This window comes from Dendrobates tinctorius, unplaced genomic scaffold (assembly GCF_039654945.1).
Source record: "Dendrobates tinctorius isolate UK_male_01 unplaced genomic scaffold, ASM3965494v1 ptg000044l, whole genome shotgun sequence".
Taxonomy (NCBI): Eukaryota; Metazoa; Chordata; class Amphibia; order Anura; family Dendrobatidae; genus Dendrobates; species Dendrobates tinctorius.
The window spans coordinates 28276182-28290647 of record NW_027361712.1 but is presented as its reverse complement, the minus strand read 5'-3'; the positions used below and the strand labels follow the sequence as shown (position 1 = coordinate 28290647).

The 14466-nt window shown below is 37.5% G+C and overlaps 1 protein-coding gene across 1 annotated transcript in view; it reads left to right on the top strand.

The window, feature by feature from the left end:
* LOC141089155 (T cell receptor alpha chain MC.7.G5-like) overlaps window positions 1-14466 on the top strand; it is a 672858-nt gene that overhangs the window by 638503 nt on the left and 19889 nt on the right. Inside the window, exon 4 of the mRNA XM_073575475.1 lies at window positions 1462-1520. Within this exon, the coding sequence (XP_073431576.1) occupies window positions 1462-1520 (59 nt within the window). The remainder of the gene's footprint in view (window positions 1-1461; window positions 1521-14466) is intronic.

Sequence of the window (14466 nt, the reverse complement as noted above, 5' to 3'; positions counted from 1 at the left end):
TTGTGTAATGAGGAGTGGTCCTCAGCAGTTTCTGTAGTGGCGTATCTGACTGTGCTACTACTGGCAGCTGGAAATACATCTTTGGTGAAGGCACCACACTGACTGTTCAGCCCAGTGAGTGATGAAAAATATGTTTGTGTTTTGAGGTATAATTCTTTTTAGATTGTAAGATCAAAACATTAATTTTTCATTTCATCACACTTAGATCACGGTCACACATTCAGTAGTTGGCCAGCATTTTACCTCAGTATAGTTACAAAAGGAACATAGATACAAGTCATTTTTACATTGCTGTGCATATCTGTATTCTTTTTGCCATTTTTTGTGGGGCTTTTTCAGGCGAGATCCAGGTGGAATATACCTGACAAAGACACCTTTAGATTACTATAGGGTTCTGCATTAAACAGTTTCTGGTGAGTGGCATCATGGGGCCTGAGTTCTGCAGTTGTTATATGGGTACTATAAAGCAGCCTTGTGAAACTGGCTAAACACTTACTAATTGTTGAGTTGCATTCTGGATATTGAAGTGGAGAGGGCCCTGCCCTTGCAGGTTTACATTATACATGTCTTTTATTTTTAATATAGCAATAAAGGTTAGGTTTTATGGGTATTTATTCCCTCAATAGATGTTACAATCGACTATCGGCGGTTTGATGCTCCATATGTAGCTAGATCTTAAATAATGGAAATATAATATTACAATATTTCAGTTCAAAGACAGTAACATTATAAAATCTGCAAATTATTTTGGTCTGCTTGTGGTACATCATACAGCTATGACATCTGGAGCTGCAGGTGCTTCTCACTAAATTAGAATATCAACAAAAAGATAATTTATTTCAGTTCTTCAATACAAAAAGTGTAACTCAAATATTATAGAGTCATTACAAACAGAGTGATCTATTTCAAGTGTTTATTTCTGTTAATGTTGATGATTATCGCTTACAGCCAATGAAAACCCCAAACTCATTATCTCAGTAAATTAGAATACTTTATAACACCAGCTTGAAAACATGATTTTGAAATCCAAAATGTTGGCCTCCTGAAATGTATGTTCAGTAAATGCACTTAATACTTGGTCGGGGCTCCTTTTGCATCAATTACTGCATCAATGCGGCGTGGCATGGAGGCGATCAGCCTGTGCCACTACTGAGGTGTTATGGAAGCCCAGGTTGCTTTGATAGCAGCCTTCAACTCATCTGCATTGTTGGGTCTGGTGTCTCTCATCTTCCTATTGACATTACCCCATAGATTCTCTATCCATAATCATCAACATTAAGAGAAATAAAAACCTGAAATAGATCACTCTGTAATGACTCTATATAATATATGAGTTTCTCTTTTTGTATTGAAGAACTGAAATAAATTAACTTTTTGATTATATTCTATTTTTGTGAGAAGCACCTGTATGTAGATCTACAATAGAGATTTTTGTAAAGGGGGCAGAGGATGTGTGAATAGTGGATCCAGCTGGGGAAAGCTTGTGTTTGGCTCTGGAACACAGTTGCACGTGAATCCACGTAAGTTATTTTATTAAGGGGTCTATAGAAAACATTATCTACTTCTAAACACTTGAGGATCTGTGGGGCCATAATACTGTAAGAGGGGCTGTGGGACCGTAATACTTGTAAAAATATAAACTACAACTACAATAAACTGCAGTTATAGTTTTCATCACATTGGCCAGAATTAAGAAATGCATCTATAGATCTATCTATCTATCTATCTATCTATCTATCTATCTATCTATCTATCTATCTATCCCATATCTATATTTATGTCTATCTCTCCCATATCTATCTATATATCTGTCTATCTATCTATCTGTCTGTCTGTCTGTCTGTCTATCTATCTATCTCTCTATCTGTCTGTCTATCTATCTCTCTATCTATCTAGCTAGCTAGCTATATATATATATATATATACACTCACTGGCCACTTTATTAGGTACACCATGCTAGTAAGGGGTTGGGCCCCCTTTTGCCTTCAGAACTGCCTCAATTCTTCGTGGCAGAGATTCAACAAGGTGCTGGAAGCATTCCTCAGAGATTTTGGACCATATTGACATGATGGCATCACACAGTTGGCGCAGATTTGTCGGCTGCACATCCCTGATGCGAATCTCCCGTTCCACCACATCCCAAAGATGCTCTATTGGATTGAGATCTGGTGACTGAGGAGGCCATTTGAGTACAGTGAACTCATTGTCATGTTCAAGAAACCAATCTGAGATGATTCGAGCTTTATGACATGGCGCATTATCCTGCTGAAAGTAGCCATCAGATGTTGGGTACATTGTGGTCATAAAGGGATGGACATGGTCAGCAACAATACTCAGGTAGGCTGTGGCGTTGCAACGATGCTCAATTGGTACCAAGGGGCCCAAAGAGTGCCCAGAAAAAATTCCCCACACCATGACACCACCACCACCAGCCTGAACCGTTGATACAAGGCAGGATGGATCCATGCTTTCATGTTGTTTACGCCAAATTCTGACCCTACCATCCGAATGTCGCAGCAGAAATCGAGACTCATCAGACCAGGCAACGTTTTTCCAATCTTCTACTGTCCAATTTCGATGAGCTTGTGCAAATTGTAGCCTCAGTTTCCTGTTCTTAGCTGAGAGGAGTGGTACCCAGTGTGGTCTTCTGCTGCTGTAGCCCATCTGCCTCAAAGTTCGACGCACTGTGCGTTCAGAGATGCTCTTCTGCCTACCTTGGTTGTAACGGGTGGCAATTTGAGTCACTGTTGCCTTTCTATCAGCTCGAACCAGTCTGCCCATTCTCCTCTGACCTCTGGCATCAACATGGCATTTCCGGCCACAGAACTGCCGCTCACTGGATTTTTATTCTTTTTCGGACCATTCTCTGTAAACCCTAGAGATGGTTGTGCGTGAAAATCCCAGTAGATCAGCAGTTTCTGAAATACTCAGACCAGCCCTTCTGGCACCAACAATCATGCCACGTTCAAAGGCACTCAAATCACCTTTCTTCCCCATACTGATGCTCGGTTTGAACTGCAGGAGATTGTCTTGACCATGTCTACATGCCTAAATGCACTGAGTTGCCGCCATGTGATTGGCTGATTAGAAATTAAGTCTTAACACACAGTTGGACAGGTGTACCTAATAAAGTGGCCAGTGAGTGTATGTATATATATATATATATATATATATATATATATATACACACACACTTGTTTTACAACATTCAGTATAATATCATATATACGTTAGGATGGAGCCCGAAGCAATAGAGATTTTCCATCTCAGGGATGAGTGCAGAATAGAGAACAGTGAGCAGATACAAAGGAAACGTTTTTGTACCCAGCTATAATACTGTGTAATTCTGGCTACAAGTTTGTTTTCGGAAGTGGAACCAGATTAGTAGTAAAACCAAGTGAGTTCTCATATACTTCATTTGTAACATTTTTCTTTTTTGCAAAAATACAAGTTACAGAGCCAATATTAGATTGTTATTATAAACTTTTATATTTTTTAGTTACTATTAATAACATATTCCGTACAATTTCCTGATATTTCACATTACAGTATATAACACATTACATGGAAAATAACCAAAAGCAGAGATATATACAATATGACCCTAGCAGAGAAAAATAGAAAACATGTATCTAGTGGAAACTATTTCCTCCGCTAATACGTGCATTGTCATATTAAGTTTAATTAAGGAAGGTGTCTCTAAAGGGAGCGGAGGTAGGTATTGCACCTGGACACTTATGCCTGAGGGGGGCCTTGGTATGTAAGCGCCTTCTTATAGATTTTGCATTAGGATCCAGGATTATACATTTGTTCAAATAAACCCCAATAAAGTAATTAGCCAGGTAACAGCATCACTGGCCAATGTCCACCATGGCACGTGTTTGGCATATGTGTAAAAGAAGGCGACACAGCCAGCCTTCGTTTCTCCATAAAGTTTGTAGCTTTATATATATATATATATATATATATATATATATATATATATATATACAGAATTATATTATATATATATACAGAATAATATACATTATTTTCAATGGCCAAAGAACCTGTCACAGTTGCATGTGTATGAATGAGTATTATTACTAAGTAGCCCCTAATGATTGGGGGTCAATGTGACTTGTGTTGGAAGAGCTGTATTTGTAAAAGGGCTACACACTGTGTAATTATGGAGGTGCAGGAAACAGACTGGTGTTTGGAAAAGGCACGCTTCTCACTGTTAATACCAGTACGTATTCTATATTTTATAACACAGTGCTGGAGTAACAATGTAATAGATAGAAAAATGTCATAATACATAATAGATCTAGTAAATTGCTTGAAAACATATATATGGAGTATGGTAATATTGTACTTACAACAAATTCAGCTCTGTATACTTGTACTTGTCATCTGTTTTATATGCGACCATTGATTAATGACCTGGTCTGACCTATAAATGCAAATAATGTACAAAGTAGTAATTGTGTGTATGTTCTGTACATCGGAGGCACGAGTAATAGGAACTATTCACAAACCCTATAATGGAATAGTAGTTAAAGGGCTTGTACCAAGATTGGAAGTTATCCCCTATCTCTGGGATAAAGAAAGTCTTCCTAATCGCTGGAGGACTGACCGCTTGGTCCCCCACCGATCCCAAGAGTGGGGCTATTAAGAGCTCAATCTGAATGAAGCAGAAATGAAGCATGTGCACTGCTACCCCATTTATTCTCACTGGAGATAGTTGAGCCCAGCGGTCAGATACCCAGTGATCAGGAGGTTGGCTCTTATCCTATGGGTAGGGGATAATTTCCAGTCTTCGTATAAACCCTTTAAGTCTGAATTCCATTCATAATAGGGAAGAGTCACACGTCCACATAACTCAGACGAGGATCACAACGCAATGCACGGACTGGCCGTCTGCTCTATTGGTCTGCGCGTGACAGCATGCATTCTGTGCAGCTGTCACACTTGGCTCAGGATAGCCGACGGCCAGTCCGAGAATTGTGTTACGATCCTCGTAAGAGTTATACGGACGTCTGACTCCTCCATTAGTAGGATTACACCAGAGAATTCATAACTACATTAATAAACGGGGTCTGTTGCCTTCCGTATTTTTCTACTTTAGTGAATAATAGAGAAGCATTGCCATATTCCGCACTAACACATCCATAGTCTGTGATGAATACACATGCATAGTAAATGAGACTTCTGATGGAAGTGCGGTATTTGTTAAAGGGCTACACACTGTGTAATTATGGCAGTGGGAATAAGATGGTGTTTGGGCAAGGAACTATTCTCACTGTCAGTCCCAGTAAGTATGCTACATTTTGTCACCCAGCGTACAAGTATTACACACTATTTGTTTGTGAATCCCCTTAAACATAAAAAGGCATATATGGGCTGTAAGTCAGCCCTCCATGCATAACGTCTCAGAAGAAATCCAGACCTGACTTATTTATACTTGTTTTTTACCTGTGTCAATATGACCATCCTCTGTACGATGATTTTTTGACACATGGTACTTTTTCATTAAATGTTATCTGAAAATGTTCTTAATAAGATAAAAGGCAATGAACAATACGAAGTGAGATGTTGTTCAGTAGTGTGATATTCTGTATATTCCCTAATATTCTGTATGAATGCAAAGCTATAGGCTGCAGTACTCCTTGCCCTACTTAGCGGACAAGAGCACCACGCAGAGGGGGTACATCAGCCTTTCTAAAAGATCCCAAACGCCTTTATCATGGCATATGTGTAGGAAGAGGTGTTCCCACCAACACTGCTTTATGTGCAATGTTACTTCCCCAAATAAATGCAAATGAATGCAGATTAATATGGATCTGGCACCAGATGTCACAACCCAGATTGTATATACAGTTAAATAGAACTCTTAGACCTGATAAGACTGGTGTACTTACTTTAGAAATACTTGTCAGAATGGCTGTAATAGCCTTCCTAGTATTAAAACACTGCTAGCCCTGGACTCAGAAAATGCTAATTTTAGTATAATTCGGGAGAACATTCAAAAAAGATTATACATCCATTCTGAAATGATCTTACCAAGTAAATCCACCAGCCTCATCTGACCCAAGATATGTTCATGTGTGAACAGTTTGTATTGTGAAATCTGGTGATGGGCTAAGCTCAAAATATAGTATGTCTATCTCTCTCTCTATCTATCTATCTATCTATCTATCTATCTATCTATCTGTCTGTCTGTCTGTCTGTCTATCTATCATCTATCTATTATCTATCTATCTCTATATCTATCTATCTATTCTCTATCTCTAGATCTATCTATTATCTACAGTATCTATATCTATCTATCTATCTATTTATCTATCTATCTATTATCTATCTATATATCTATCTATCTATCTATCTATCTATCTGTCTGTCTGTCTGTCTGTCTATCTATCTATCATCTATCTATTATCTATCTATCTCTATATCTATCTATCTATTCTCTATCTCTAGATCTATCTATTATCTACAGTATCTATATCTATCTATCTATCTATCTATTTATCTATCTATCTATTATCTATCTCTATATCTATCTATCTATCTATCTATCTATCTGTCTGTCTGTCTATCTATCATCTATCTATTATCTATCTATCTCTATATCTATCTATCTATCTATCTATCTATTCTCTATCTCTAGATCTATCTATTATCTACAGTATCTATATCTATCTATCTCTCTATCTATCTATCTATCTATCTATTTATCTATGTATCTATTATCTATCTCTATACCTATCTATCTATCTATCTATCTATCTATTTTTCTCTATCTAAGAGAAAAAGCAGGCAGCACTCCAATAAATAATGAAAACATGATCTATCTACCGTACATACAGGCATTGCAGCCAGTAGAGGCGCAGTATTTGTTAAAGGTCTGTTCACTGTGTGCTTATGGCAGCGGAGCTTACAGACTGGTGTTTGGACAAGGCACTGCTCTGTCTGTCAATCCCAGTAAGTATTCTGCATTTTCTAACAGAGACAGGAGTCAGTATACAATAAAAAAGTGCTTTGTAGATGAGAGTTCCAGAATGATGTGCCCTGGTGTGATCTGCAGACTGTACAAGTAAAGGCATTTATTCTATTTCTCATGGGCACGCTCAGGACGTATAGCTCTGGATTGTGATGGAGGAAGGCAGGTTTGCATGGGGGTATGTGTAGTAGCATATATTACTGTGATGATACTGGGGCCAGGAGGTTGATTTTTGGACAAGGCACACGTTTGTCTGTTCATCCAAGTAAGTCTTTAAAGAGTCATCGTTAACGTTATTATGCTAATTAGTAAAAGTGTTTCGCTGGAGGACTCATCACAAAAGAGGGTATCAGGAACCCCGGACGGTAATTGCCTACAAATAATATATATGGGCTAATTTTTCACTCCAATGATATTTATTAAAAAATAAATTATTTTTTCTTTTTCACTTTTTTTTGTAACTATGTACCTTATCAGTTTTCCATAAATTTCAATGTTAAAAAAAAATGGATCCAGTTGAAATCAGTTTTTTTAGCTAGACAAAAAAGTAGCGTCTGACGTATTGCTGCTGGATCCGTTCTAACTGATTATTACTGGACATGTGAACATAGCCTAACAGAGTAGATGAAATGTGTCACTTTGGATCCCAGGCAGATATAGTTCATTGCCTGCTAGATGCAGTTGTATCCTATTCTCAGCTGAGTGTAGAGTCTGTTCACACCAGCCGATGTGCGGCACTAAACAACCTCCAATTGACTGTCTTTGTTAATCCGTGGACATTAAGTTGCCTGTTTATACCAGCCGACAGTACTTACAATGTACACTAAATGATCTGTAATATATCGCTCAGGGCCCATAAGCTGCTATTGCTCTAGGCAGCACGAGTTCTGTTTACACAGGACGATGTGCTGCCGAGAATGATGATCTTTTGGGCAGCAGAAAAGATCATTTTACCCAATGAACGAGCAGTTTGCTCCTTCAACAGGTAATCAGCAGCCTAGGTAGACTGCATGACTATGATGAAATGAGGGCTCCCTGGAACGCTCGTTCACGATAATCCACAGTGTAGGTGGACATTAACACTATGACTGTTAGGGTTGTACAGATTTTTAACCCATGTGCCCAATAAGCAAAAGCAGAGGTCATAGGGTAATTTATATTAGTACATAGTAGTATAAGCTTACAAAAAACCTATGGTGCTCACATACGCTCAGTATGACCCAATGTATAGACTTTACATTGGAGATAGGACTAAACAGGGGAGACAGTGAATGTGTGTCAGCTCCACGAGGAGCTCTACATTTATTGCTATCTGACCCCCTACATTATTCTACATTTACATTGGCCTTCTTGTTCTTGAGGTAGTCCATGTTTCTTTTTAGTTTCTTTCTCCTATCTATTTCTATATATGCGTTAAATATATTGAAGTTTTGTATTAATAAGAAAGATTTTCTAAAAAATTACTTTTTTTCTAGTTTGTAGGTTTATTATGGAGATCATATGTAGGGGAAATGGTTTTGCGGACTCTTGTGTATGCTTAGTATAGGGCAGTGACAGCTGGGGGCACTCAATCACTATGGTTTGTGTAATGGTCTCCATTACTGTGCTTATACTGGGGGCAACAGGAAGCTCATATTCGGAAGAGGAACACAATTAATTGTTAAACCCAGTAAGTTCATTGTTTCATTGTTTTCCCTCTATACATGGGAACCCACTGGCACATTCATCCTAATATACAGTTAAAGGGGTGATCCTTCTTCATACCTAAAATGGGCATCTTTTCCTGTATCAGACTTATTTTTGGTAGGATTTGGGGTTTAATTTGCAACAAAATAATGAAATATTGCACATCCATTATGTCATTTAGCATTTGAGGCTGGCCATATTTCAGAGCCTGAATACGGACTGCAATGCATGGACAGACCATGGGTCTCCCAACCCAATCTCATGCCCTATAGGCATATACAAGCCTGTAAGTTTGGGTTAGGAGTCCTGCAGTCAGTCTCCCATTGTGGTCTGTATATACGCTTTTGGTTTAGTTTTTAGGCTTATATTTTACGTCAGGCTGCTGTTGGCAGAAATATTAAACTCTTTGTGCTCTTTTATAAATAACTTTTATTAATGCACCTTCACCCCTAACCATGGCCATTTAGCTAACTTTAATTACAAAATATTGCATGTCACAGAAACTATCATTCATATAAAGTAGTGGCAGTTTTGGTCTTGATATCACTTAGATTGTCTTATTTATAATATATTTAGAACATGTAGTTTATTGTCATTTTAAAGAATATTCCTAAACTAAATCAACTTACTCTTAAATATCAATTTTCCATCTTCTTCTATGTTGATTGACCCTTGAATTTCTAGTAAATGTAGTAATTTATAGTAACCTTGACAAGGTATAAAGTAATATGATAAAAATGCAATAACACTGTATACTTCATTTTCTTGGTTCTATTCCCTTTGTACATAAAATAATTCCATTGTCCTTCACTGAATTTATCAATCTTGACTGTCGGTGACATAGATGACATAGATACTATAGGGAGCTCAGGAGGTAGCCAGGTTTGTGTACTGGTATGTATGGCTGTGCTAATACTGGAGGTATAAATAAACTGGTATTTGGAAGAGGGACACAGCTAATTGTTCGGCCCAGTAAGTGATGTTTTTATATGGTATTATTGGCAATATATATTAATTATTGGGAATTATTGATAACCTATGAGACATTGTATTATCCTCATACAAATGCATATAACAATAATATATTGTTTGTATAAATGCACATGAAATCACAAAAAGTTCTATATATATTATATATATACTATATATATATATATATATGTACACAGTGGGTACAGAAAGTATAAAAAAAAAGTTAATTTTTTTTCATTAATGTACACTCTGCACCCCATCTTTACTGAAAAAAAACCCAGAAAAGTAGAAATTTTTGCAAATTTATTAAAAAAGTGAAACTGAAATATCACATGGTCATAAGTATTCAGATCCTTTGCTCAGTATTGAGTAGAAGCACCCTTTTGAGCTAGTGCAGCCATGAGTCTTCTTGGGAATGATGCAACAAGTTTTCCTTGCAGATCCTCAGTTCCGTCAGGTTGGATGGTGAACGTTGGTGGACAGCCATTTTCAGGTCTCTCCAGAGATGCTCAATTGGGTTTAGGTCAGGGCTCTGGCTGGGCAAGTCAAGAATGGTCATAGAGTTGTTCTGAAGCCACTCCTTTGTTATTTTAGCTGTGTGCTTAGGGTCATTGTCTTGTTGGAAGGTGAACTTTCGGTCAATTCTGGGGTCCAGAGCACTCTGGAAGAGGTTTTCATCCAGGATATCTCTGTACTTGGCCGCATTCATGTTTTCTTTAATTGCAACCAGTCGTCCTGTCCCTGCAGCTGAAAAACACTTACATAGCATGATGCTGCCACCACCATGTTTCACTGTTGGGATTGTGTAGGGCAGGTGATGATCAGTGCCTGGTTTTCTCCACACATATCGCTTAGAATTATCATCTAAAAGTTCTATCTTCATCTCATCAGACCAGAGAATCTTATTTCTCATAGTCTGGGAGTCCTTCATGTGTTTTTTTAGCAAACTCTATGTGGGCTTTCATATGTCTTGCACTGAGGAGAGGCTTCAGTTGGGCCACTCTGCCCAAGCCCGGCTGGTGGAGAGCTGCAGTGATAGTTGACTTTGTGGAACTTTCTCCCATCTCCCTACTGCATCTGTCGAGCTCAGCCATAGTGATTTTGGTGTTCTGCTTTACCTCTCTCACCAAGACTCTTCTCCCACGATTGCTTAGTTTGGCTGGACGGCCAGGTCTAGGAAGACTTCTGATGGTCCCAAACTCCTTCTATTTAAGGATTATGGGAGGCCACTGTGCTCTTAGGAACACTGAGTTCTGCAGAAATTCTTTTGTATCCTTGGCCAGATCTGTGCCTTGCCACAATTCTGTCTCTGAGCTCCTTGTCCAGTTCATTTGACCTCATGATTCTCATTTGGTCTCTCATGCACTGTGAGCTGTGAGGTCTTATATAGACAGGTTTGTGCCTTTACAAATCAAGTCCTATCAATTTAATTAAACACAGCTGGAATCCAATGAAGGAGTAGAACCATCTCAAGGAGGATCATAAGGAAATGGACAGCATGTGACTTAAATATGAGTGTCTAAGCAAAGGGTCTCAATACTTATGACCATGTGATATTTCAGTGTTCCTTCTTATAAATTTGCAAAAATTTCTACATTTCTGGGGGGTTTTTTCAGTCAAGATGGGGTGCAGAGTGTACGTTAATGAGAAAAAATGAACTTTTTTGAATTTACCAAATGGCTGCAATAAAGCAAAGAGTGAAAAATTTAAAGGTGTCTGAATACTTTCCACACCCATTAAAAGATATTTTTTATATATATATATATACATATATATATATATATATATATATACAGTATATATATATATATATATATATATAATTTATATACGGTATATAATTCTTTGTGGCTTCATGTGCAAATAGTTTTTTATACAAACATTATGTTATTGTTATATACGTATTTGTATGAGGATAATACTACGTCTTACAGGTTATCGATACTAATTGTGTATATATATATATATACTATATATATATATATATATATATATATATGTATGTCAAAGAAACAAAAGAAGACTCAATGTAAAGAGTCGAAGCATTGCACTGCACTTTATGGCTAATAAATAGTCTGTCGTTTTTTGCACATTGATACTGGAGTTCGCTCCCTTTTTGGGTAGCTATTTATGGGGTTTTCAGTTAATATCACACCTGGCAATATGCTAATAGTGCTGCTATATATATATATATATATATATATATATATATTCATGCAAATATGTTCAGTGATATAATGTGTAAGGTCAGGCGACCATGTTACATCCTAGTAACAGTATGGTGTTTAGGTAGGGATATGTCTGACTGTGCTAATGCTGGCAGCAGCTGGAAGTTATCCTTTGGTAAGGGAACCAAACTAACTGTCCTGCCAAGTAAGTAAAGACTTTCCTACAAATTTGGGGTTCCTCTAATAATATAGAGCCCATAACTAATGTTTGAAAACATATTTTTACACTAGCATTGTTTTAAAAGGAATTTTCTTTGCTTAATATGTTGCAGTCACTCTACATTTTAGATATGTAAAAAAGGATGTAGTGAAAAATACAAGTCACACATATTGGTAAAATGTTTAGAGGCATACTTATATGCAGTTCCAATATTTATTTCTATGTATAAGCTGTGCTAAAATAAATTTCTTCATAGAGATTCTGGTCATTCCTGATGACAGCCGAGGTCAATGTTACATGCACTTAGCTTCTAAGATACTTATAAGTAATAATATTTCATATTTCCAATACTCTTCTAAAAATTCTGCCGCCTCTAGTCTAATGCATACACATATGGCAAAGATTCACTTTGCAGTTCTAGTCGGGTATATATTCAACCTGGCTAAAGTATATTGGCTTGTGTCTGCCCTCCGGCACCAAGCACCCAGGGATCGTGCCCCTGACTAGCTTCATATACCCGATTTCTATTAGTCAGAAATGAAAGATACTTGACATACAAGGAATATCAGTGTGAATATCTGATGTTGGTCCTGGGGTCTAAATCACATGTTTATAGCAACCTAGGTACTCAGGTCCACAGGACACAAACTGTATGACAGTGTATCACTGTGATGATGGAGGATATGGAAAACTTCTGTTTGGTTCTGGCACAAAACTGTTGGTTAATCCTGGTGAGTGTTTTACATTGACCTAAAAGTAATAATGATAATGGACAGAGTTTATACGGAAACATTCAGGAATCCTTAAGCATATGACAACCCCGTTTTTTAAAACAAGACATTAAGACAACACGTTTTCAACGTATGAAAGGCTTGAGTGTAGTTAGATGAGAAAAGTAAAAAAATGAAATCTGAATCACTATTCTTGCTGCAAACTGAAAACAGACCGTAAAAACAGTGATACACCATCCATTATGAAAATGCTGTGCACTTTCTTCTGCTTTAGGTCTGTGCTATATACTATGAATAAGCTGAACTCGTACAATGCATCAACAATTAATACTTTCATGAAAAAGAGGTCATTTGTGAACATAAAAAATAGTAGGACACTGGGTGTTTTCACTAAAGACTAATAAACATTTTAAGATTTTAAGTGGTTGTTGCAGAAAGTTAGGAAAAAGAAAGATGAGTACTAGTCGTATTGTGCATTTATACTAAAGTCCTTTGCCTTCAATGCCTGGACTTTTGTAATTTTTCTAGGTGAAATATGGCTGAATTTATTACATGTTACATATGTTTGTACTGCCATGGATGAATGGATTGCTATAAAAAAAAACATTAATACGGGCAAATAACCACTTCAAGTCACTATTCCTGGAGATCTGCCATTTTTTACTAGATGAACAGATACGGACAAATAATGATTAGATCTTGTGCTTTCGCTATGGTCACAGCTCTCATGCACCACTGGCGAATACAGACAGCTGAGGGCCCCTGTGCAAGAACAGTATATTGGCCCTTTGAAGCCCAGTAGCTTGTCATAATGCACCTGCTTTAGAGATGGAAATGGGCCCCTTAGCTTAGCTCTTGGGCCCCTATGCAGCTGTACAGGTTGCCCAATGACATGTCTTGCCCTGATGTGCACTATTCAGGCATCCCAATCCAGAGTTTATGTAGAGAGGTTTCTCGTTGTGTGAATGATGCAGGCAGGAAGATGATATTTGGAGCTGGTACTAAGCTCACTGTGTGGCCCAGTAAGTAACAAACCATTAGTGTATCTATCATTACACAGAAAATGTCCTATTTGTGCTTAAAATACTTTCTCCACTCTAAGAGTAAGTAATAAGGGTGTGATAAATGTTATGTTAATCCATTCAGAAATCATTTCCCTTTAACTTTTACATTTATTCTCCTAATTAATTATTCTGGGAATTCCAAAAATAAGAACAAGCTATTTATCCTGAATCCCGCTGTTATTTAACTCATAGGTAACTACTAGTGTCCTTTTAATCATTATAAGTATTAGCATTAAAATTCCATTTACATACTTTACATAGTAAAATTTGCAATTCACAAAATCTGATTGGTTTTCCACTAATTTGTATTCAAAGACTAAATAGGAGCTAAGTGAGATAATTATGCAGGACCACAGACAGGAATTTATTCCCCTGGTAGTATGGACAGAATTCCGAGCTGCTTAGGCGGTTGTCCCGGAGTAAACTATGGATGGATAATGGATAGGACATCAATATGAGATTTTTGGTAAGCTGACAACAGACATCCTCGCTGATCAGCAGATGTCTGTTCTGGAATTACTGGACGTAAGCCATCTATGGAGAGGAATATCGGAGCTCTAGACTTGATGTATGACCACTGCCAAGCACCGCAGTTTATCTCCTACTGCAGTTCTCGGCAGCAGCTGCTAAACAATGTGCGGA